Source organism: Heteronotia binoei, chromosome 20, assembly GCF_032191835.1.
Source record: "Heteronotia binoei isolate CCM8104 ecotype False Entrance Well chromosome 20, APGP_CSIRO_Hbin_v1, whole genome shotgun sequence".
In the NCBI taxonomy this organism is placed as follows: domain Eukaryota; kingdom Metazoa; phylum Chordata; class Lepidosauria; order Squamata; family Gekkonidae; genus Heteronotia; species Heteronotia binoei.
In genome coordinates, this window is record NC_083242.1 from 19727087 (window position 1) to 19750838 (window position 23752).

Below are 23752 nucleotides of genomic sequence, written 5' to 3' on the forward strand. Positions count from 1 at the left end.
TGATTTACCTGCTGGTTCCTTCCTGCCAATGCTTCCAGTCCACCTTGAGGCCCTGAAAGAGGCTTGGGACAAGCCAGCCTCCATCCCCCCGACATCAAAATGCATTGAGTCATTGTATAAGATCCATGCACCAGAGTCCAAGTTCTTATTCAACCATCCAGCTCCGAACTCAATGACTGTCCACTCTTCGTCGAAATCTAAGCAAACGCGCCATCCTGTACCCCCTGAGAAAGAGGGGAGAAAACTGGACACGTTGGGAAGAAAAATGTATTCTATCTCCACAGCAACAGCCAAGATCAACAACTATCTGGCGTACTTTGCTGCTTACTCCTACAATATTTCCTCCCAGCTAAGCTCATTAATAACAGCTTTGCCAGAAACTTCTCAAAAGCAGGCTTCGAAGCTGTTACAAGAATTGAACAGGATTAGCAAACAACAAATAAACACAGTCAGACATTCTGTAGGATGCACATCCAAAGCTATGGCTGCATCAGTAGCCTTGCGAAGGCAAGCTTGGCTACGCTCCTCCTCGCTTCAGCCTGACATAAAATATAAGATCGAAGATCTCCCCTTTGACGGCCAGGGCCTGTTTAACACTACTACCGACGACATACTTACCACGGTAGATGACAGCCGCAAAAGAGCTAAAAGGCTTGGTGTCACCCAACAGCAACAACAGGGTTACAAACCAAGACCTTGGAAGCCAATGCCATACAAACGCCCTCGCTCTCCCAGGCAAATGGATTATTGGAGGCGCAAAGCTCCTCCAACAAAACAACCATTCAATCAACGGCAACGGTCTCAACCGCCCAAGAAGGCTGCATCGGCAACTAAACAGTCTCTTTGACTTTCCAAACCTATCACCACACCATTACCACCCTACTGCTCCCAGACTTCTACCATTCTACGACGTATGGAAAGTAATAACAACGGACAATTGGGTATTGAACATCATCCTCAGAGGTTACTCAATAGAGTTCGCTTCACCACCCAACAAACATCACTTCATTTTCACCCCTCCCTCTCCAAGAAGAAATTACCGCTTTGCTGGCCAAAGCTGCTATAGAACCAGTCCCAGCTCAATACCATCGCACAGGGTTCTATTCCCGATACTTCCTGGTTCCGAAAAGGGATGGAGGGCAGCGCCCGATATTAGACCTACGCGCGCTCAACAAATTCATCCGACACAAAAAATTCCGCATGATTACCCTGCAGTCCATCCTGCCTCTAATCCTCAAGAACGCTTGGATGGCCCTCATCGACCTTCAAGATGCATACTTCCACCTTACAATCCACCACTGTCACAGAAGATTCCTGAGGTTTGCTGTAGGGGACAATCACTACCAATTCCGTGCACTTCCATTCGGTCTGTCTACGGCACCCAGGACCTTCACAAAATGCATGGCTGTGGTCGCTGCATCTCTCCGCCAGCAGGGAATCGCAATATACCCATACATAGACGATTGGTTGATTGTGGGAACTTCAAGAACTCAATTGGAAGGGAACATCTCGACAACTTTGGAACTCCTGTCCGATCTAGGCCTCCAAGTGAACGAGCAGAAATCCAACCTGACTCCTACCCAAGATATACAATTCATAGGAGCACGTCTCTGTACCATAGATCACATGGCCTACCTCCCCACAGACAGGATAGCCAATATTCGAACACTGGCTACAAGTATAATTCTACAACCAACACAAACAGCCTTCACATTTCAACGTATGTTAGGGCTCACGGCAGCCACTACATCGGTTCTTCCGCATGCAAGACTTCGCATGAGGCCTCTACAACTATGGTTTGTACGAACATTCCATCCCCAACATCAGCCACAACAAACCCTTCTCACAGTTCCGCAACATATACTGCCACCACTGGACTGGTGGACGATACAAGACCACTTGCTCACAGGGATGCCTTTCCTGCAACAAAATCCATCAGCAATTGTCACTACAGATGCTTCGAGGTGGGGCTGGGGAGCCCATTTCGATGCACTGACAGTCCAAGGGCAGTGGACGACATACGAAAAGTCTCTCCACATCAGCTGCCTAGAACTTTTGGCGGTACACAGAGCCCTAAAGTCCTTCTTACCATCCCTCCACGGTCGTCATGTGCAGGTAACATCGGACAATGTGGCCACCGTGTTTTACATAAACAGACAAGGAGGGACTGCATCCACTTGCCTCTGCAAGACAGCCCTGCACCTCTGGTACTGGAGCATAGAGCACCATATCCACCTTACTGCGGTGCACCTACCGGGCATTCAAAACACCCGAGCAGATGCTCTGAGCAGATGTTTGGTCAACAACCACGAGTGGTCCCTACACAAACCATACCTCTGACCGGTGTTCCAGAAGTTCGGGACACCTCTCATCGATGTCTTCGCCTCACCGGACAATGCACAGTGTGCTCTGTTTTATATGAGAGGTCCACCCTCAAACCAATCTGCGGGAGATGCCTTCATCCAACAATGGGCAGGTGCACTGCACTTCCACTTTCCACCTTTCCCATTGATAACGAGGACACTCCAGAAAATCCAATTAGACAACACAGATTGCATCCTAGTTACACCATGGTGGCCACGCCAGCCGTGATTCACAACTCTCCTCTCCCTCTTGACTTTTCATCGATTCCCTCGAGTGTGGGACATCCTCTCACAGCAGAATGGCAAGGTCCTACATCACGACCTGGACCGCCTCCGGTTAACAGCATGGAGGATCAATTCTCCGAATTCCCTGAGGGGGTAAGACATGTCCTGCTAAACGTGAGAAAGCCATCAACTAGGAAATCTTATACCATGAAGTGGAAAAGATTTACCATGTATGCAGTCAAACACAACTTTCAACCTCTATTTGCTTCAATATCGCAGATCTTATCCTACACCCTATCGTTCTCTGAGAATGGACTGACCTATTCGTCCCTCAAGGTACACTTAGCAGCTATCTCAGCCTTCCACCCTCACATAGAGGGCCGCACTGTGTTCTCCCATCCTGCGGCAAAATCCTTTCTAAAAGGAATCCTGCATCTCCATCCACCATTGCGTCAACTATACCCCACTTGGAGCTTGTCCCTGGTGTTGTCAACTAATGCAACCTCCTTTTGAGCCCATGGCATCAACACCGTTGCATCTACTATCGTGGAAGACGGCACTGTTAGTAGCATTCACGTCTGGCAAGAGAGCCAGTGACATTTGCACGTTCAGAGCGGATGCTCCCTACACCGTTTTCCACCACGACAGAGTGGTCCTGCGCCCAGACCCCACTTTCCTTCCAAAGGTGGTATCTCCATTCCACTTGCAGAGAACGACCACACTACCTTCCTTTTTTCAGGACCCTACAGATAGAGGCCAAAAAGCCCTTCATTGCTTGGATGTCAGAAGAGCTCTTGCATATTATATAGACAGAACCACTGTGTTCCGCAAGGACTCGAGACTCTTTGTTGCTTATAGACTCCGCAAGAGAGGGCAAAAGATATGTACTCAAAGACTCTCAAAGTGACTGGTTGCTACCATTGCGTTGTGCTACAAGCTCGCAAAATAACCGGTCCCAGAGCATCTACGAGCTCACTCTACAAGAGCTCTGTCCACATCTTCGGCCTTTGCCAGGGGTGTACCAATGGAAGACATCTGCGCTGCTACAGTTTGGTCCTCCACATCAACCTTTGCCACGCACTACGCTATGGACGTCCATGCACGGTGAGATGCATCCTTTGGCCAGGCTGTACTTCGTTCAATCTTCGATTGAAGCTGAGCTTCACCTCCGGTAAGTGCCACCTTACCACGTTGTCTGATACTGATCTTGACTGATATGCATTAATCTATGCAATTTTCCTTTTAGCACCAGCACCCACCACCGTGCAGTCCAGCTTATCAGTCACCCATGTGTGGGACTGCACAGAGACCACGAAGAAGATAAACAGGTCGCTTACCCGTAACTGATGATCTTCGAGTGGTCATCTGTGCAGTCACACACGCCCGCCCAGCCGTCCCCGCTGCTGGCTGCTTTTCTTAAATAACATCTCCTTACCTGCTATCAGCGGCGGGAAAGAAACTGGGTGGGTGGAGCGCCTTCCCCCCGCTCCAGGCATGCGCAGTGGATGCCTGCTCCCCAGAGCGGGAGGGAACGCGCGCCAAAAATAATCCCTAGGCTAGCTTTTAAAATCTTCGAGGTAGGGTTTGTCCTGACGGAAAACCACTGTGTGGGACTGCACAGATGACCACTCGAAGATCATCAGTTACAGGTAAGCAACCTGTTTTTTGGTGCTATACAAAATCTTAAACATAGGCAAATCAGATTATATTATAGGTCTTCTGTTTATTTGTTGGTGGTCCTTCTGATGGTATTGTTCAGCAGCACAGAAGCAGCAGCCTTCTCCCACTCAGTTGTCATGGGCCCGTCGGAAAAGTTCAATTTGATATTTTCTATTTGATTTTTGCGGTTTGATATTTGGTTTTGTTGGAAAATTTCACTAGATATTTGGTGCTATCAGGGCTTTTTTTGTAGAAAAAGCTCAGCAGGAACTCATTTGCATATTAGGCCACACATCACCATGATTTCAGTTTTGGTAGAAAATGCCCAACAGGACCTCATTTGCATATTAGGCCACACCCCCGCCACCAAGCCAGCTGGAACTGTGTTGCTGCTCAAAAAAAACCCTTGGTGCTATTCAAAATCTTAAACATAGACGGATCAGATTATATTATAGGTCTTCTGTTTATCTGTTGGTGGTCCTTCTGATGGTATTGCTCAGCAGCATAGAAGCCGCAACCTACTCCCACTCAGTTGTTGTAGGTCTGTCGAAAAAGTTCAGTTTTACAAGCCCTGCGGAACTGGGAGAGATCCCGCAGGGCTCTTATGGCTATTCAGGTCAGGGCTAACATCTTAAATAAACCAGGGCTTTTTTGTAGCAGGAACTCCTTTGCATATTAGGCTACACACCCCTCTGATGTAGCCAATCCTCCAAGAGCTTACAGGGCTCTCCGTACAGGGCCTATTGTAAGCTCCAGAAGGACTGGCTACATCAGAAGGGTGTGGGGCCAAATATGCAAAGGAGTTCCTGCAACACAAAAAGCCCTGATAAAGGCCATTTCTTCACTCTTTTCCTTTATTTCTCCAGTCCTCCCCAACCACGAGAAGCCAGAAAAAAACCTCAAAAACTGCGCCTCAAACCCCAAAAACTGGAGGAAAAAGACAAACAGCAGAACCCCACCTCCATCCCCTTCGCCCTCCCGCCTGCCTCTCCTGAGCAACGCCCCCCACCCCGCCAGTCGCCTTTCGAATTCCTCCCAGGGTGCCTCGCGGCGGGCGGGCGGCCCCGGCTCAGCCCCTGAAGCCCGCTTTCCCGGCATGCCGCGCGGCCTAGGCTCAGCCTGACCAGCAGGAGGAGGAGGAGGCGCAGGCGCTGTCGTCGCCTGGCTCCCCCCAGCCCCGCCCTTCCAGTCGCCCTTCGAATTCTTCCCAGGGTGCCTCGCGGCGGGCGGGCGGCCCCAGCTCAGCCCCTGCGGCCTGCTTTTCCCGGCATGCCGCGCGGCCTCGCCTCAGCCTGAACCAGCGGGAGGAGAAGAAGGAGGAGGAGGCGCAGGCGCTGTCGTCGTCTGGCTGCCCCCCCCCCCGCCCTGCCCGTGTGAGACAGCAAGAGCCGCCGCCGCGCCTGAGGAGAAGAAGGAGGCGGAGAAGACGCTGAGGGGGAAACGACCGCCCGCCTGTCACCGCCCGCCTCCCTCCTTGTCCCTGTCGCCACCGCCGCCCCCGTCTTCGTTATTCTTTTCCCGCCTCTTTCCTTCTCGTCCTGTCCCCAGCCCGCGCCGCGTCCCCGGCCGGCCATGCCGTCTCGGGCAAGGTAATGAGCCGCAGAGCCCCGGGGTCTCGGCTGAGCGGCACCGCCACCACCACCTCCTCGGCTTCCTCCTCGTCGTCCGGCGCCAGGCAGCACTATCACCCGCGGAGCTGGAATGACTGGCAACCCAGGTGGGCGGCGGCGGCTGAGTGGCTCTGCCCTGTCGCCCGGGCGGCGCGGCCTAAGCGGGGGAGGCAGGCCCGGGGAGAGGGCCCAGGCTGGGGGGGCGGGGGGAGAAGAGAAATGGGTCGCGCCCTCTAAGGAAGATGGGCAGAGCTGTCCTGCTCGCCCCCGTTTCGGTGTCTGCTCGTTGGGGCCTAGTGCGGAAGAGGCGTGTGTTGTTGGAGGATGGGGAAGGATGCGTTGTTTTTTGGGGAGGGGGGCGGTAGAACAAGGAGGAAACGTCCACTCTGGTTTCCCCTCGACTTAGTTTCATTCAGAATGTAAGCTTTCGTGTGTTCCAAGCACACTTCATCAGACGAGGAATCTGGAACAGTGAGCAGAGCCACACATAGCTGGTAGGCAGTGACTCAGAATGCAATAAATGGTTCAAAATTGAAGATCCAGTGACAGAAGAGTAAAATTATCTGGTAGGCAGTGGTTTAGAATGCAAAATGGTACAAAATTTGAAGATCCCATGACAGAATGGTAAAATTCACAAATCGAGCAAACCTTTGATCTGGGTAGCATGAGCGTGCGAAAGCAATAAAACATTAATATGTCAAAATGTGAGAATGTGATGGAGTGTGCTTAGAGCACAGGGAAGCTTACATTCTGAATAAAACTGAGTTGGTCTTAAAGGTGCAAACTTGACTCCCGTTTTGTTTTACTACTTCAGACCAACACAGCTGCCCACTTGGATCTATCTTGTTTTCTCTGTTCACTTTTACTCTTGTAGAGGAGGCCCTTCCAATAGTAGGGAAGGAAGGAATGGTGTCAAAACCATCCTCTCCCCCCCCCCCCTTTCTCCCTCAGCTGATTCTTGGCTGAATTTGGAGGCTTGGTTTCTTTGAAAAAGAGCAAGAGCTGTCTTGATGGTACATCACTCCTGTACAGCTCCCCCACTCAATGCCCTCTGTTCCTCCACACTGCTGAAAACACTGTGGACAGAGAGGCACTTTATTCCCTAACTGGTGGCTGTGTCCAGTCGTTAAGATTTTTTTGGAACCAAATTCTCGCAGAAATACATCAGATCACAGAATGCATCACCCCAGCATCTCCTGGAATTATTTTCCAATTTTTCCTAAGCTTACTTGCCTTGATATGTGTTTTGGAAATATTGAAATACTTCATAACCTAAGTTGTAATAATTGATCATATTCAGTGTAATATGTGCATACCGCAGTCTATGCAAAGCCGATAACTTACTGCTCCACTTCCCTTCTCCCAAGTAACATTGTGTTAAACATCCTGTTTAACATCAATAAAATTTGAAAATTGGGGGGGGGGGGAGAGCAAGAGCTGAGGTTGTGAGGAGGCTTGTGGGAAATGAGTGTGGATCTCTCCAACCCCCTCTGCCTTTTCATTCTGGTGATCTTTGCTGAAATGGTGGTTCCAGAGATAGATATATATATATATATATATATATATATATATATATATATATATATATATATATGTGTGTGTGTGTGTGTGCGTGCACACAAGTTGTCTTTAGTTATCACAGGATATGGGTATATAGATCAAGAAAATTTCCATTATATTTACTTGGAGGGGGAGATTTTGTAGGATTTATGCTACTTGTTGGGTAGTGGTGGTTGGGGAAGTGAGGCTTGGGCTGGGGTTGAGAATAAATTTGGAGGGGGCATGAATAAACAGGAACCTTGTGCCTTAAAGATGAACAAGATTTTATTCTGGTATTGGGTCTTATGGGCAGAGCCCACTGTATTTTAAAAGATTGTTTATACTTGCCTTTTCCCCCCAGTTGGGAACCAAAGCAAATTAACACATAGTTCTTCCTTCTTTCATCTTATCACAGCAGCCACATGAGACAGGTTAGGCTGCTGGAGAGTAATTGGCTGAAGATCACCCACTGAGCTTCTGTGATAGAGTGGCCATTTGAACTTAGGTCTCGCACATCCTGGTTTGACACTCTGTCCAGTACAGCACACAGGCTTTCAGCTGCTTCTTCATACAGACAACACTTTGCTGCAGCATCAGCACTTGTAGCCTATAACTCATATTGTCAGATGCAGTGAAGTCTTGTGCCACTGCAGACAGACAGAATTTTATGTCTGTATTAGCTTTTGCCAACTAGAGGCTACTTCTTCAGATGCTCTGAGTGGACCCTCACTCTCTGGCACTTTTTGTTTTCTCTTACGTATTCATTTTACTCAGGCATCTGATGAAGGGTCTTTAGTCCATGACTGCTTGTTCGCCTTTAAGGGTTCCCGTAGAATCTGTGTGAAGAAATTTCTTTGCATCTAAAGAAGTGGACTTTGCCTAGTTTGTGGAATTTTATGCTGGGTAGAAGGTTCTTACTCTTGAAGGGTGCCGCAAGATTGCTGTTTGTTTCTGCTGCAATAGATGAATTGTTGTAACCAGTGTCCCCTTTAAGCGCAGTTAGTGTGAGCTAGCACACAGTTTTTTAGCCTCTGGCTTACACATTTTTGTGTGACAACTTTAATGCCAGAAGCTTACAAAGTAGAATTTTTGCTCACAAGATTCCGCAGTTTAGAGGGAGTATTAGTAGCAACCCCTCTGGAGTTATGGAGAGCTAAAAGAGAAAAGTCTGTGGCATCATTTCTAAGGGATTGATAGGGCAAAAGATATGGAGGAGAATGTCAAGGTTTTAAAGTTCTTTTGGAGTGAATTCTGTCTAGATAATGTGAGCAGCCAGGAACCTTACAGCATACACACATGCTCCAGCCTCTTCCCTGGCAGTGTTTCCTTATAATATTATAGGTTTGTATTTAGTATATTGAATTAATTTCACTTCATTGCCAGCTGTCATTAACTGCTGGGACAATCTCACAGGGCCTTTGAAAAGCAACTTTGTTGCCTAACTGGTGACTTGTTAACATTTCTATAAGAGAGGAAGTCTAGGGTGGTATTAAAACTCTGGGGAGAGTCCTGTAGCATGTAAAGCGGTTTGTAGTCTTGGCATTTTCCGTTGTCAGTTAAATGAAAGTGAAGAGTTTGAAACAAAGTATAACCTATTTTTGGAATTATGGTGTTGATGTGTTTTGCCCTGAATGATTTGTGTTTCAAGTCTATAAGCAAATGTAAATATAGCTTTACTGGCTTTATTGGATATTTTTTTTTGTTTCTCATGCTTTTTTTAAAAAAAGTTTTAACTTGTGATAGCTGTTTTGAATCCTTAAATATTCCATGCAGACTTTAAAAAAAACCCTAAAACTCACTTAAAGTGGCATAGAAGTGTATATTAGTTCTTTGTGTATGCATCAGTGTTAAGGAAACTGACACCCTCATGTCTTAAACTTTGTGCGTAATGATGATTACTTGGATTCCCTGTACTAAATTAATGTTCGTGTATGAAATAAAGCCTCCCAGTTGCTCATCAATATTTATATTGAGAAGTGCCAAGTATCTCTCTTAAATAGCAAATAACTTAAAATGCTTGTGGTTGGGATCTAGATAATTATCTTTAAACATATCTAGGGGTTGGCATGTCCCTGTTGTGATTTTTTTATTTGAAGAGCAAATCTTCCCATGTTACACCACCATTTCCGTTTTAGATGCCTTCTCTCTTATGGAAATGGCTTGCTGTGTGGTGTGGAGTGGTGTGTGTATGTGTTTCTGACCCAGAATTTCAAGCCTGAAATACCAGTGACTAGGTGGAATGTAGTTAAATGTTTCTTTTGGTTTGGGTCCCTGTTTCCCTACATTCTGCTGTTTTGCCATTAATGCTTATTTAGCAGTAAACATTTTAAATGATTTTCTAGGATGGGGATACAATGCAGGTTTTTTTTTTGGAAGGGGTATGCTATTAATCTAAGTGAAAATGCTGTGGATGCAAGACTTAGTTTTGAGGGGTTTTTTTGTTATAGATTCAGTTAAGACTTCAAAATTAATGGAATCATAATTATAAATAAATATTTTTAAAAATTAATGGAATCAATAACAAAAAGCTCAAAATTGTACATTTAGGTCTAACGTAATTTAAGATTTAGAGCAAGTCTGGCCAAAGTTGCTTAAGGTAAGAGCCACATAGAATAAAGAGCAGATGTTTGAGAGCTGGAAGGCAGGTAGACAAATATATGGGGGGAGAGGTAAAAAGAAAGCAACTTTAACTTTATATGCATTTTCCAAGCCACCAGCTGGCTTGGAGAAGTAATATAAAGAGAGAAATGCCTTTCCATGCCAGCTAATGGGGCAGTGAGGGCTTCAAGAACCACACAATATGTATGAAAGAGCCACGTGTGGTTCCCAAGCTACAGTTTGGCCATCCCTCATTTAGAGATTTTGTCCTCTGAAGGCACATACATTTAGGCAAACAGTGTCTTTTGTTCATTAAGTATGTGTTCCGTCAGTCAGATCAGCACACCTAGCATCAAGCTCTCTAAAATACAGCATATCCTTTGAATATAGTATTTACAGCACAGTTCTATGCATACTCAAATCAAGTCAAATCAAGTTCCTCTGAGACTCCAGCCATAGGGTAAAATTTCTGAGCATGAAAGCAATGTGAAATTGTGGAAACCTGTTACTGTGTGTAGTACAAGGATCTCTGAGGGGTCTGCTGTTAGAGCCAGCTTGCTAATTGCTAAGTCACAACAGAAAGGCAGGTTTAGGTTTCATTCTCTTTTAACAATGGAGAGGTTGGAAAATGTTATCTCATTTGTTTCTATAAATCAGTTACAAGTGGCATGGGTTGTATCAGTGAAGGGGTATTGACATCATGAAACCATGTGTGAGAATCACAAATGTTCATGTCAACAGTTTTGAGTGGCTCGGTGGTTCAGAATTAACATCGTCCCTTCAAATACATAAACAGTACAACTCTCAGATTAGCTGTGTGTGTGTGTACAAATCTTGGCATTACAGATGCAATTTGTGTTGTACTTACCATATTTATTCAAAAATATTCCCTCCGTAAAATGTTAATATATACAAAAAAGTTATTGGGCTTAACTGTAATTTGTATGCAAATAGAAGATGGCCTCCTCCTTTTGATAGTATACCTGGGGGAAAACTCACCCTTGCATTTAAGTAAATACTGTAACCTGCAGTGATACTGTACAGAGTTCTAATAAGCGCATGTGTGAAATGAGAACAGGATATACAGAGGTGCAACTCATGTGAAATAGCTTATCTCTGTGTACATCAGATGTGGAGTTTGTAGTGATTTCTGAAAACTTCAACAACCCATGTTTTACCGTTTAAGGCGATAAGATGTTTAAGGTAATTCCCAACTTTTTCTTGGTAATAATTAGAATTATCATCTCTTTGTTCATTTTCTTTGCTTTACAGCACGTACAGCAAGGAAGCGTCACTTGCTAACTTTGACTGTGTGTTGGGATACTGTCAGAGGGTCAGGACCAGAGCCAGCAGGAAAAAAAACATTGCCAACAGCATGCCACATTGGGGAGTTAAACAGACCCCATTACTTCTCTGACACCATGTATTCCCCCTAATTCTAATCCAGTATGACTCCTTCCTACTTGTGCATTTAGACCCTTAAAACTAGCCCTATATCTTCTGGAGTCCTCTGTGCCTGCTTCTTTGCATGCAAGTGCTTTCCACCTGTCAAATTAGTTGCACCTGTTAACTCTTCAAACGTCTTTTCCCTCTCTTAGTTTAAAAAAAACCACTTATTTCATAAGTCAGTCTTTGAGAAGTGTGCTTACTGAATGTAGCATTTGTTAGTTAACCCATCGTTCTTGATATGCTTCGAACCAGCAGTTTTGCTGGAGAAACTTAAAGTTGTAACTGTACAGTACTTAATAATTTTCTTGACACATGATGGTGGAAAGTGCTGTGTCAAATTGCATTCTACTTACAGTGACCCCGTAGAGTTTCAAGGACAGAGACATTCAGAGGTGGTTTGTTATTGCCTTCCTTCACATAGCAATCCTGGACTTCCTTTGTGGTTTCACATCCAAGGACTAACCAGGGCTGACCCCGCTTATCTTCTGAGATCTCATGAGATCAGGCTAGCCTGCCCATTCAGGTCAGGGCACTGTTTAGTACAAGAGTAAAATAAGCTTGCTATTTCAGAAATCCTTTATATTTGTACTGTGGCCGTGGTCTGTCTTTTCAGGATCATTGTGGTGTCAAAGACGAGCTTAAAATTCTAATTTTTTTCACTTAATGTAGGAACACTTTCCCACTCTATCTTATTTGTCATTTTCAGGATTCTCTCCCCCCCACCCAACACACAATTGTTAGTCTTCTGCTTCAAAAACCTGCTTTTTCAGAATTCTGATGCTAGGCTATGCTGAAAAACCTTCCCCTGAAGTGTAGCTCTTCATAATAAAATGCACAAACAGAATGGGAATTTAGGCAGTTTATAAATTTGAGAGGCATGGGGATTTTGAGGGTGCAGTTTGGTGAAAGTTGCTGTCTTATCATTGAATTGGGTGTAAACAACCCACTTCCTTGTTTTAATCAGCTTTTATGAGGAAGGCACTATATCGGGTAGCCAAACTTGCTTAATGTAAAAACCACATAGAATAAGCATCAGATGTTTGAGGGCCGGAAGGAAGGAAGGAAGACAAATGGGGAGGGAGAGATGGAAAGAAAACAACTTTTAGTGCATTCTCCAAGCTGCCGACTGACTTGACGTGGAGAAGTGATTTAAAAGAGCAACATTTCTTCTCCAAGCTGGCTGATAAGGCAGTGGGGGCTTCAAGAGCCACACAATATGTGTGAAAGAGCCACAAGTGGCTCCTGAGCTGCAATTTGGCCACCCTTGCACTATACTGAATAAATGGCTAAATGTTTGGGGGTAGTTAACCAAATTTGTGTTTATTTTATCTCCAACGTCCATATGAAAGGGCTTGTTTAATGTATTGACTATCTTTTACTGTGTTTTGAATTTGAAGCTCCTGGTCAGGAAACGTTTGAAAGAGCATGTAAACACAGGATACTGTTTAGGCAAACAAACCTGAGGAATGAGTCTATAGTAAGAACAGGTTAAAGTCCTCTGCAGCCTTTAATCTATAAGACTACTATAAAGAGTTGATCACATGATATTTAACCTCTTGAGATCCATTATGGTGCAGTGATTAGAGTGTGAGCCTGAGATGTGGGACACCCACTCTGCCGTGGAATCTTTTTGGGTAACATTGGGCCAATTACATATTCTCAGACTGACCCTACCTCACAGGATTGTTGTGAAGGTAAAATGTAAAAGGGGAGATTGTTGGAAGCTACTTTAGATCCCTGTTGGGAGAAAAGAAGGGGGTTCAGAATGAAGTAAATAAATGCTGCACAATAATGTTCAAAGTATGGGGAAGGGAGTTAGCAGAAGGATTTGGCAACAGGGTATATAGATAAAAGAGAGAAATTTTGGTTACCAGCTCTCAGTAGACCCTCTTACCCTTCCGGGATAGTTGAATCAGGCAAATCTGGAGTTAGCAGTCCCCTTGTTGATGGCCACTAAAGGCAGAGATAGGGAAATCATGGTATGATTTGAACTCCCCAATAATTCATGACTTGATTAGCGAAAGCTTGTGAAGCAATTGAATTTATAAAACTTGGAGAAGTGAATATGGATTATGGAAAGTCCCAAAAGACATGACACTTTCTACTCAAAAAAGGACAGGCACATTAGCTTTTGGAAAAGCAAAAAAACAACTATTATGACAAGCTGAGTGATATTACTGCATGTTTGTTAATGTGGTAAATGATCCCCTTATTTTACTGGTCTTTTATTTATATGGATTATTGAGTCAGTCTTGCATGTTTCAAGTAGTGAGAAGATGACAATTTTTAAAATTGAGCTTCAGGGTAAAAATCCAAAGGTGTTAAAATCCTGTGTGCATGTTTCACATGTGTTTGCGCAACGTTGTCAATATATTGTTGTACCTTAGTTTCTGTTATTTTTCTGAAACAACTTTTTCTACAATGCTTTTAATGACTATAAATATATTGTTACAAGTATTCTAAGTGAAAATGTCTCGCCAATATCTGACCTCTTCTCTCCACTCTCCCCCCCCCCCCCCCCGCAATTATTCACTCTTGTTGGGTAAGGAGAGTTGGCCGTTAATTGCAAGACTTGTTGTGGCACCTCTCTTTTGCCTTTTGCAGCTATTTAGATATTTCCCCAGCATTCAGTTTGGTTACACTTCTACCTTTTCATCTTTTTTTGAAATGAAACTTCACTGAGTTTGTGTTTATGGTACTAATTCAACAGCTTTTAAACCAACAGGATATGTGGTAGGGTGAGCCGGTGCTGAACGGCATAGTACGAAGGTAGCAAACTACTTCTTCCATGTGCTGCAAAATAGTAAAGGTACATCATGGATTTGAAAAATGAAAAGATGTTTTAAACTAATTTATAAAAGATTTTTAATAATTAGAAGTTAAACCTTTGGCAGAAAATTTTATTCTGTTGTAAAATTACCATTGGCCACTTCAGTAAACCATAGTGTGGGCTGCATCTCTTTGCTTTTGGCTTGAGATATGCGATTTTTGTTTAATAAAAACCTTTGAAGGTATTAAAATTGTATTTGTTTAACCCTCTTTGCTAGAGTTAATATTTAGAGTAGTTTAGGTGTTCAAATGTTTGATGTTTTACTTCCCTGACAGGCTTCTTAATTCCCTTGAGGTGGCTTTCCAGGAGCCTGTAAAGTTTGGTTGGGTTCTCTTTTTTTGAGTTGCTTGGTTTTGGATTTGGAATGAGAGTGAATGTGACTAAGCAGAACATAAATGTGCCTTATCTACTCTTAGCACAGCTCTTTGGACTTGGCACACTTAGGTCCAGGTATGATCTGGCTTTTAGGAATTTAAAATCTAAGAACATACCTTTCCCCATATTAACCCACATACCAGTTTATGTTGCTGTCAGTACCACTTCTTTGACATGCAAAGATGGTGGTGGGAGGAACTTCCTCCTCAGAGAGCAGCCTTTTCCACTGGACTTGCAGCTGCTAACAAGACCTCTTTCCTTTTATAGACCTGATGTGGGTGGCAGGTGGCCAGGAAGTGCCATGGCACCACTGTGGCTGGGTTGGCTGTTTCTAGTCCATGTCAGGTTATATACTATAAAGTCGCTTCTGATTTGTAGCAACTCTATGAATACATTATCTCCAGAATGTCCTATTATTAACAGCCTTGCTCAGGTCTTGAAAACTGAAGACCATAGCTTTCTTTAAGTCATAGAATTTTTAAAAGTTGGATGGAGTGTAAAGACCATTCATTCCCTACCACTTTACTGTGCAGGATGACTTAACCATCCCTGACAAATAATTATCCAATTTCTACTTAAACACCTTCAAGGAGGGAGAACCTGCAACCTGGGCAACTGTGCATCACTTCAATCCTACAACCTGGGCAACTGGGGACCTACAGTCTGGGCAACTGGGAATCAGTTGATGAAGATCCTGTGAATTTAGGGGGAGGTGTTTGTGAGTTTCCTGCATTGTGCAGGTGGTTGGACTAGATGACCTGGAGGTCCCTTCCAACTCTATGATTCTAAGTCTTGCTCTTTTCCTGCTTTCAGTGTTTTCTAGCAGTATTGTCTTCTTCCATGAGTCCTTGTCTTCTCATGATGTGACCCAAGTACAATAGCCTCAATTTAGTTGTTTTATCTTCTAGGGAAAATTCAGGCTTGATTTTATCTAAAAAAAAAAAGGTAAAGGTAGTCCCCTGTGCAAGCATCAGCTGTTTCCAACTCTGGGATGACGTCACATCGCGACTTTTTCACGGCAGACTTTTTATGGGGTGGTTTGCCATTCCCTTGCCCAGTCATCTACATTTTACCCCCAGCAAGCTGGGTACTCATTTTACTGACTTCAGAAGGTTGGAAGGCTGAGTCAACCTTGAGCCAGCTACCTGAACCCAGCTTCTGCCAGGATTGAACTCATGTCATGAGCATAGAGTTTGGACTGCAGTACTGCAGTTTTAACACTCTGCGCCACAGGGCTCTTGATTTGATCTAGAACCAACTAATTTGTCTTTCTGGCGGCCCATGGTGTCTGTAACATGCTCTTCCAGTTTGGTGTAGGAGAGCATGTTTGGTGTAGTGGTTAAGTGCACAGACTCTTATCTGGGAAGACCCAGGTTTGATTCCTTACTCTTCCATGTGCAACAGATAGAGTGACCTTGGATCAGTCATAACTTTCTCAGAGCTGTTTTGCTCAAGAGCAGTTCTTGGGAGAGCTCTCTCAGCCCCACCTACCTCACAGGGTGTCTGTTGTGTGGGGAGGGGAAGGGAAAGGAGGTTGTGAGCTGATCTGAGACTCATCTGGGTAGTGAAGGGATATGAATCCAATCTGCTTTTCCAACACTACGTTTCAAATGAATCAATTTATTCCTGTTGGCTTTCTTCACTGTCCAACTTCTATATCCATACATAGTAATGGGGAATACCCTAATCTTGGTCTTCATGAGTGCTTTTTTTACACTTAAGGATCTTTTCTAGTGTCTTTCATAGCTGTTCTTTCAAGCATAATTCTTCTGATTTCTTGGTTTGCAGTCTGCTTATGGTTGAGTCAGGGAATAGAAAATCTTTAACAGTTTCAACTTCTTCATTGTCACCCATAAAATTGTGTAATTTCTCTGTAATAGTTATTTTTGTGTCTTTATGTTCAACTGTAATCCTTCAACCTTCAGTAGTTGTTTCAAGTGTTCAATATTTTCTTCCAGTAATGTGTTGTGATCTGCATATCTAAAACTCGTAATGTTCTTTCCACCAGTTTTTACTCTAGCTTCATCTAACTCTAATCCAGTTTTCCTTATGATATATTCTGTGTATAGGTTGAATCAGATAGAGAATATTTATCCTTCCGACATTTTTGCCAAATGGAAACCAATCTGTTTCCCCATATTCTGTCCTAACAGTGGCCTCTTGTCCAGAGTATATGTTGCACATCAAAACAGTCAGATGTTGTGGCACACTCATTTCTTTTAAAAGTGTCCATAGTTTTATGTGATCCACAGAGTTAAAAGCTTTGCTGTAAGCTATAAAACAAGATGAATTTTCTTCTGAAATTCTCTCGTATGCTCCAGTAACCATTGTAAATTGCAATATGATCTCTAGTGCCTCTTCCTTCCCTGAATCCAGTTTGAACATCTGGCATTTCTTGTAAAATTTTGAATATTGCTTTGCTTGCGTGGGGAATGAAAGTGATGATCAAATAGATGCTGCAATCTGCAGCGTCTCTCTCTCTTTTTGAATTGGAATGTATATTGAGTATTTCTAGCCTGTGAGCCATTGATAGCTGTAGAAAAACAACAACACTGAACTGTATGACTGCTACAGTTGTTCAGTATTAAATTCTTGCTAATAGTAGTCCTTTTATTAGGAAGAACATATAATGTTTATCAGGATTTATGAAGCGATTATGATATACATCAGCCACTGCTCTGCCCTTTCAGTGTTTCCTGTTTGGAAATCAGGTGTGCCAGAGAGATTTATTTATTGAGCTAAATCCAATTTAAGATCTTTATTTCTTTTTTGCAGAACTGATAGTGTATCAGCTGACCAAGAGAATTTAAAATACTCTTCATCGAGAGACCGGAGTACTTCTTCCTCCTATGGATTACAACCCTCAAATTCAGTGGTGGTGTCTCGACATAGACATGATGATATCAGAGTCCCCACTGATGTACAGAATGAAGAAAAGGGTACTTAACCTTACTATGAAAGGAAATGCTGGCTGTTGTAGTTAATTCCGTATGAGAAGGCCATTTAAAATAGGTGTTACTGAATAAAATTCCTTGGCAAGGACCAGCTAATTTTTTTTAGTAGTATAAAGTAAAAATAGTAACGCAGTATGTGGCTCCAAGGAAAATCAACAAGTGTGACTTAAGATATCATCATCTCTAGGTGGCTACAGTGTCAATGGAGGATCTGGGGAAAATACTTATGGTCGGAAGTCGTTGGGGCAAGAGCTGAGAGTTAACAATGTGAGCAATCCTGATTTTACCAGTGTTCAGCATGGGAATCGTGCTTTAGTCGCAAAAGACATGAGGAAAACACAAGGTAAGATTTACTCCTAGTTTGAGGTATACATGTCCAATACAACTGTATCTAAAGGCCCTCAAGCAGATTTACGGTCCTATTGGACTGAGGAATCTCAAAATGTGTGGTGGCAAGATGAACGGTTACCATAAAATCTTTCTTTTGGAGAATGTGTCACAGTCAGAAAATGGATTCGGAACCCCTTGTGTGTGTCTGCAAATGTAACACTCTGTGACACTTATATCGTAGTTTGCCACAGATCCATTCCTACGTAGGTGTTTCCTGGTATAACATAGTAGCTGACTCTGTGAAATAGGCCAGGATTTTTTTTCTTGTAAGAAGACTAAATGGAGCAAGAGAGGGGAAAACATGAATTAAAAGTGCAAACTTTCCCCTGGAAAAGCATTTGTGGCTGAATCTTTATGTTTTTACAGTGATGTATTGTGAAGGAGGTGGTAGAGGAATAATATTTCTGTGTGGGAGGACACTTCTTCATTGCATGCTTTCTGTCTTGGAGAACAGGCCTTGCAGCATTTGGTGCAGGCGAATGACATCTGCTCACTCTTATGGGAAATATAAAGGGGTGTGATCTTGGACTCTGACAACATGGGTGTTAAATTTACTTAGGGGTGGAATTCTAGCAGAAGCTTCTTTGCATATTAGGCCACACACCCTGATGTAGCCAATCCTCCAAGAGCTTACAAAAAAGAGCCTTGTAAGCTCTTGGAGGATTGGCTACATCAGGGATGTGTGGCCTAGTATGCAAAGGAGCTCCTGCTAGAATTCCACCCCTGAATTTACTCCTGGTGGCCCCAGGGTCTGGAACAGGATTTTCTAGCTGGACCAATTTATTTTGTGATGTACAAGTTGAGGGGAGCCATTGAAATATCTTCCTTGCCGTGATCAATGTGACAGGAACAGACTGGACTATATGGAAGAACAGGTAGAGTGTTGCAAGCAGGGATAGGGTCAGTTCTCAGTGATATTTATGGATTTCCCGAAACAGTCCTACTGGGATTGTGGCCTTCTTTTCCAAGTACTAAACTGACATTTACTTTAATTTCCTATCTGTTGGCACTGACTAGATTAGTCATTGCCACTAAATGGAGAGACAGATCTTGTCCAACAGTTAGTCAGTGGCAGAACAAAACCTGGGAAAGTTTTGTGTATGGTAAAATTACTTGTAATGCTATGATTCCAGATCTAGCAAAATACCAACAAAAATTTCAAATGTTTTGGTTTCCAGTAGTTATGTATCTGGTGGAGCAAAGTGTTATTTCAAACAATGTATATTATCAGGATTTATTGTTTTTTTAACTTCCTCTAATTTTGATAGTTTGTTTATAATACTGTTCATACTGCTCTGCCTATTCATGTGTATTATATACCTAATGTATGGTTTTATTATCCCTGTGTCAACATATTATGTAATTTATATTGGTTTAGTAAGCTTGTTTTTTTTTGTCCCCCCCTCCCAACAAATATGTATGGTCTTCCATAGGAAACGTAAGGAGACTGTGATTGGGGAGTAAAACGTACCTTCCCCCTCCCCATACTGGTAACTCCAAGATTTGAGGTAGTGGGCTGGTCTTTTCACCATCAGTGTGTCACATTTTAGCCTGCTGATTTTTGTGCTTATACAGTTTAGGAGCCATGGAGAATTAAGCTTGCTTCCTTGAGAAGCCCTGCTTGTTCCTCTGCACAGCCCAATCTTGGTTGCTGTTTTTCATCTCCCTGGAGTGTAATAAAGCGATGGAACTGAGGCATTGCCTTATATGTGAATTTAGATCCTGTGAATTTAGGGGGAGTTGTTTGTGAGTTTCCTGCACTGTGTAGGGGGTTGGACTAGATGACCCTGGTGGTCCCTTCCAGTTCTATGATTCTATGTATGAGACAAGATGGGGCCTGTGAGTAGTAATTCCTGGCTCAGAGGAACCCTTGGACCAAGCAGCCATAGTAGAGGGCAGACAGTAGTAATGGGCTGTATGAAAGCTACAGGTTTAGCAATAGTTGCTCTGAGTTGGCCCTTTCTAGAAATAAAGCATGGTATGAGTCAATAACCTAACATTTCAATTGATAACAGAGCTACTTGTGTTTTTCCTTCTCTGTTACTATGACAGTTTGCTTGTACCTCACTTTGGATTTGATCTTGATATTTTGATTGAATATCAGTCTGTTACATGGAATAGTCTAATAATTAGTTGATTGGGGAATTTAGCTTAGTGAGAGGGGTAACACAGAACTTCCAGCAATGTATATCAGACTTCTTCCCTCAGAGAATTCTCAAATAGACTAGGCTGATGTTCCACTAGTAGAGATTTTATTGAGAACTAACAAAGTGAATACAAGCTCACAGAGTACACTTAAGAATCACTCTAATAGGAAAACAAAGATGGTAGCAGGAAGTAGTATTTTAAGATGGACCATATTTACCAGTCTTGTAGACTCAAATCTGCTGAAGAGAACAAAACTACTAGTGCTTGGTGCGTGGTTGACATCAGAAACATGCACTCACACTGCTGTGGGACAATGTAGGTACATTTGTACCCAAAAAGGATACCTTAGAGCAAGTTGATGTGCCTACATCAAAAGGACAATATTGTTTACATGTTTACAGGAAGGTGCCCAAAGATTTGTACAACACTAAATGGCTGTCTCCCAAGAGAGAAATCAAACGCTGAGCAGAGTTTGATTGTTTCACCAGAGATGTCTTATGGTTGTAATGACCCTCAACTATAGGATGGGGAGATACTATCAGGTGTTAGGATTGTATACTAACCAGGGTGAATGTGGGAAGAGAGGAAGCAGGTTTGGGGATGAAAGCAGTTAAGAATAACAAAGTCCTGAATTTCCCAAGAAACTCATTATTAATTCTCTTTTGGATGAGAGGGGAATGTCTTTCCTTTTTGACGTTTAGGGGTCACCCTCAGGCCAAGCTATGTCTTATAACATGATATCGGGAGTGATTATATTATATTTGGAGGGAGTATGGTCTTCCTTCCCTGTGGAAGCCAACTGCAGGATGGTACCGACTGCTTACAATACATGGTCGTGCTTCTATTTCTAGAGCGATCATTGTCTTACTCTGATGAGTCTCGACTGTCAAATCTTCTTCGGAGGATTACTCGGGAAGACGACAGAGATCGAAGACTGGCTACTGTAAAGCAACTGAAAGAATTCATTCAGCAACCAGAGAACAAACTGGTTAAGTAACACAAATATTTGTCTTCAGTTAACATATTAATATGGTATTCCTCAGACTGAGAGGTGGCCATCTTTTGGGTATAAAATTGGGCAAGTGTGTGTATGTGATCTAGGCTGTAGTCCTCTGACATCTCCTTATTCACATATTCATATTCCCTTGATTATATCATTTATAGAACTGGCAGGATTTTCTGGGGTGCAAAATTTTCATTTTTCTCCCCTTCAGTACTCTCAGCTTTGCCTATAAACTGACCTTTTGAATTCAATTTAAGTGCTTAAGGGATGGCTAACCTCTTCTGGTGTGTATGGGATGGGGGCGTTTATTGGGGTCTTGATTTCCTCCCTCAAAACTAAATAATGTAAATGATAGGATATCTCAAAATTTTGAGCAAGTGTTGCAGAGGCCTTCTGTGCACAGTATCCTGCTCAATGGGAAATCCGTTGGCTGAAAGTATGAGGCACCTGTGGTGCTTCAAATACTGTTAGTCTTTTTAAACAATAATAGCAAGAGGTACAAGGACTCCTTGAAGAAATCCCTTAGCACCTGTCACATCAACCATCACCAGTGGTCTGACCTAGCCTCAGATCGCAAAGCATGGAGGCACACCATCCACCAGGCTGTCTCTTCCTTTGAGAACACACACATAGCTGGTCTTGAGGACAAAAGGAGATTGAGGAAGAATCGCACTGCTACAGGACCAACCCTAAATCAGACTTTTCCCTGCAGCCGCTGTGGCCGGACCTGCCTGTCCCACATTGGTCTTGTCAGCCACCAGCGAGCCTGCAGCAAACGTGGACTATTGCACCCTTCTTAAATCTTCGTTCGCGAAGCCAAGCCGAGAGAGAGAGAGAGCAAGCTGATCTTGTATCACAGTAGCACAATGTCTAAAAGTTGTTTATGTCTCCTGTTTCAGGTGCTAGTTAAACAACTGGATAATATCTTGACAGCCATACATGATGTGCTTAATGAAAGGTAAGTTGGAATGCAGCAATGTAAGCAGTCCAGAGGTTTTCAGAAGGTGCTATCAATTTAGTTTTGTTTTCCAAAAAGCTGGATGATTCTATGGCGTTTTCCAAGTTGAATTTTCTGAGGGAGAACTTGTAAGCTTATGACAAGGTCACCCAGCAAACAAAATTCAACTGACAAACATTTTTCTCAGTGAGAGAGTGTTTGCCTAGATGTATGTGGGTGAGAGGATTCGTGTTTGTGGGGGGGGGGGAGCAGCTTCCACACAAGGGGAGGGGTCGTGGGAGGAAAGTCCTAAAAAGTACTTCTGGGACATTGGGTAAGTGTGGGCAAATAGAGAGACCCCACTATTAATGATTGTGGGCCTTCACATTTTTGCTAGAGGAAGTGTAGTATTCATTGATAACTGATCGTACAGATCTCTCATCCTGATTGGTTAAAGGTTCAGTTTCCATAAGTAAAAAGTGTTTTTGTCTTCTGTGTCAATGCAGTAGCAAATTGCTTCAAGAACTGAGACAGGAAGGCGCTTGCTGTCTTGGTCTGCTTTGTGCTTCTCTGAGCTACGAAGCTGAGAAGATCTTTAAATGGATTTTTAGCAAATTTAGCTCATCCACTAAAGACGAAGTTAAACTTCTTTATTTGTGTGCAACGTACAAAGCATTGGAGACTGTGGGAGAAAAGAAAGCCTTTTCATCTGTAATGCAAGTAAGAGAAAAAGTAAAAGTGAATCCATTTGACTTTTTGTGGAATGACTTTCTTAAATGAATAAACTGAATTGTAAGCAGCTTTGTGTATTAGTGTGTTAAAGCCATACTATATAGTGCTTTGTGAAACTCTTTAGAAAATATCTGGAATCCAGAAATTCTGTTTTGGATGGTTTTTTTGGGGGGGGTTCTGTGTTCTCACCCCGAAGGCACCTACCACAACTTCTGTTTCACTACCTGATCATCTAATAGTAATAGCTAAAAGGAAGAGAGCGCAGCACTGAAAATGGTTGGAAAAGTCAAGGGGAAATGAACCAAAGCATGTGCCAAAAAAATGTATATAAAAAGGAATATATCTAATGCATTTTGACATGTCTTCTTCAGGGGATATTTATTTTAATTTAATTTAAAATATTTGTAAGCCTGCCTTTCTCCTAACCACATCAGGACCCAAGCTGGGTAACAATAGTAAGATCTTCACACTCATGGGATATAGCGCTTGTGCTGATCCCCCGAATTGGTACCTAAAAAGCCCGGGATTTTTTCGCACTCGGCGCTGGTGAGCATGCGCGGGTATCCCAGCACGCATGCTCACAGGTGCCAGCGCACGGATCCCGCCAGTTCCTTTTTGACCGCTGCGCTGAGAGGATCTCCTTTCATTTCTCTGGTCGGTACAGCAATCCTTTGGATTGTTTCTTCTTATTGTATATAGCCCGTTTGTTGTTTTCTTAGTGTAGTTAGTTAGTTAGTTGTTAAGATAGTTATTGTTGTTGGAAAAAAAATTGTTGGACTTCGCCCCTCGGGGCTTTGTTTTTCCCCCCTTTTTCCCTCAGAAATCTTTCTGTGTGGTTTTTTCTTTGACGCCTATGGAAAGGCATTGGGTTTTTTTTAAGAGGTGCCACTCGTGTGGTAAGATCGCACCTCCTGATGGTCACTCCCTCTGCTTATTGTGT

General features: G+C 43.2%; 1 protein-coding gene across 1 annotated transcript in view; it reads left to right on the plus strand.

Annotated features, from left to right (window-relative positions):
• Positions 1-5790: 5790 nt before the first annotated feature.
• SMG1 (SMG1 nonsense mediated mRNA decay associated PI3K related kinase) overlaps positions 5791-23752 on the plus strand; it is a 152280-nt gene continuing 134318 nt past the window's right edge. Inside the window, exons 1-6 of the mRNA XM_060260786.1 lie at positions 5791-5964; positions 17424-17587; positions 17790-17945; positions 20992-21128; positions 22043-22101; positions 22587-22800. Of these exons, the coding sequence (XP_060116769.1) occupies positions 5840-5964; positions 17424-17587; positions 17790-17945; positions 20992-21128; positions 22043-22101; positions 22587-22800 (855 nt within the window). The 5' untranslated portion in view covers positions 5791-5839. The remainder of the gene's footprint in view (positions 5965-17423; positions 17588-17789; positions 17946-20991; positions 21129-22042; positions 22102-22586; positions 22801-23752) is intronic.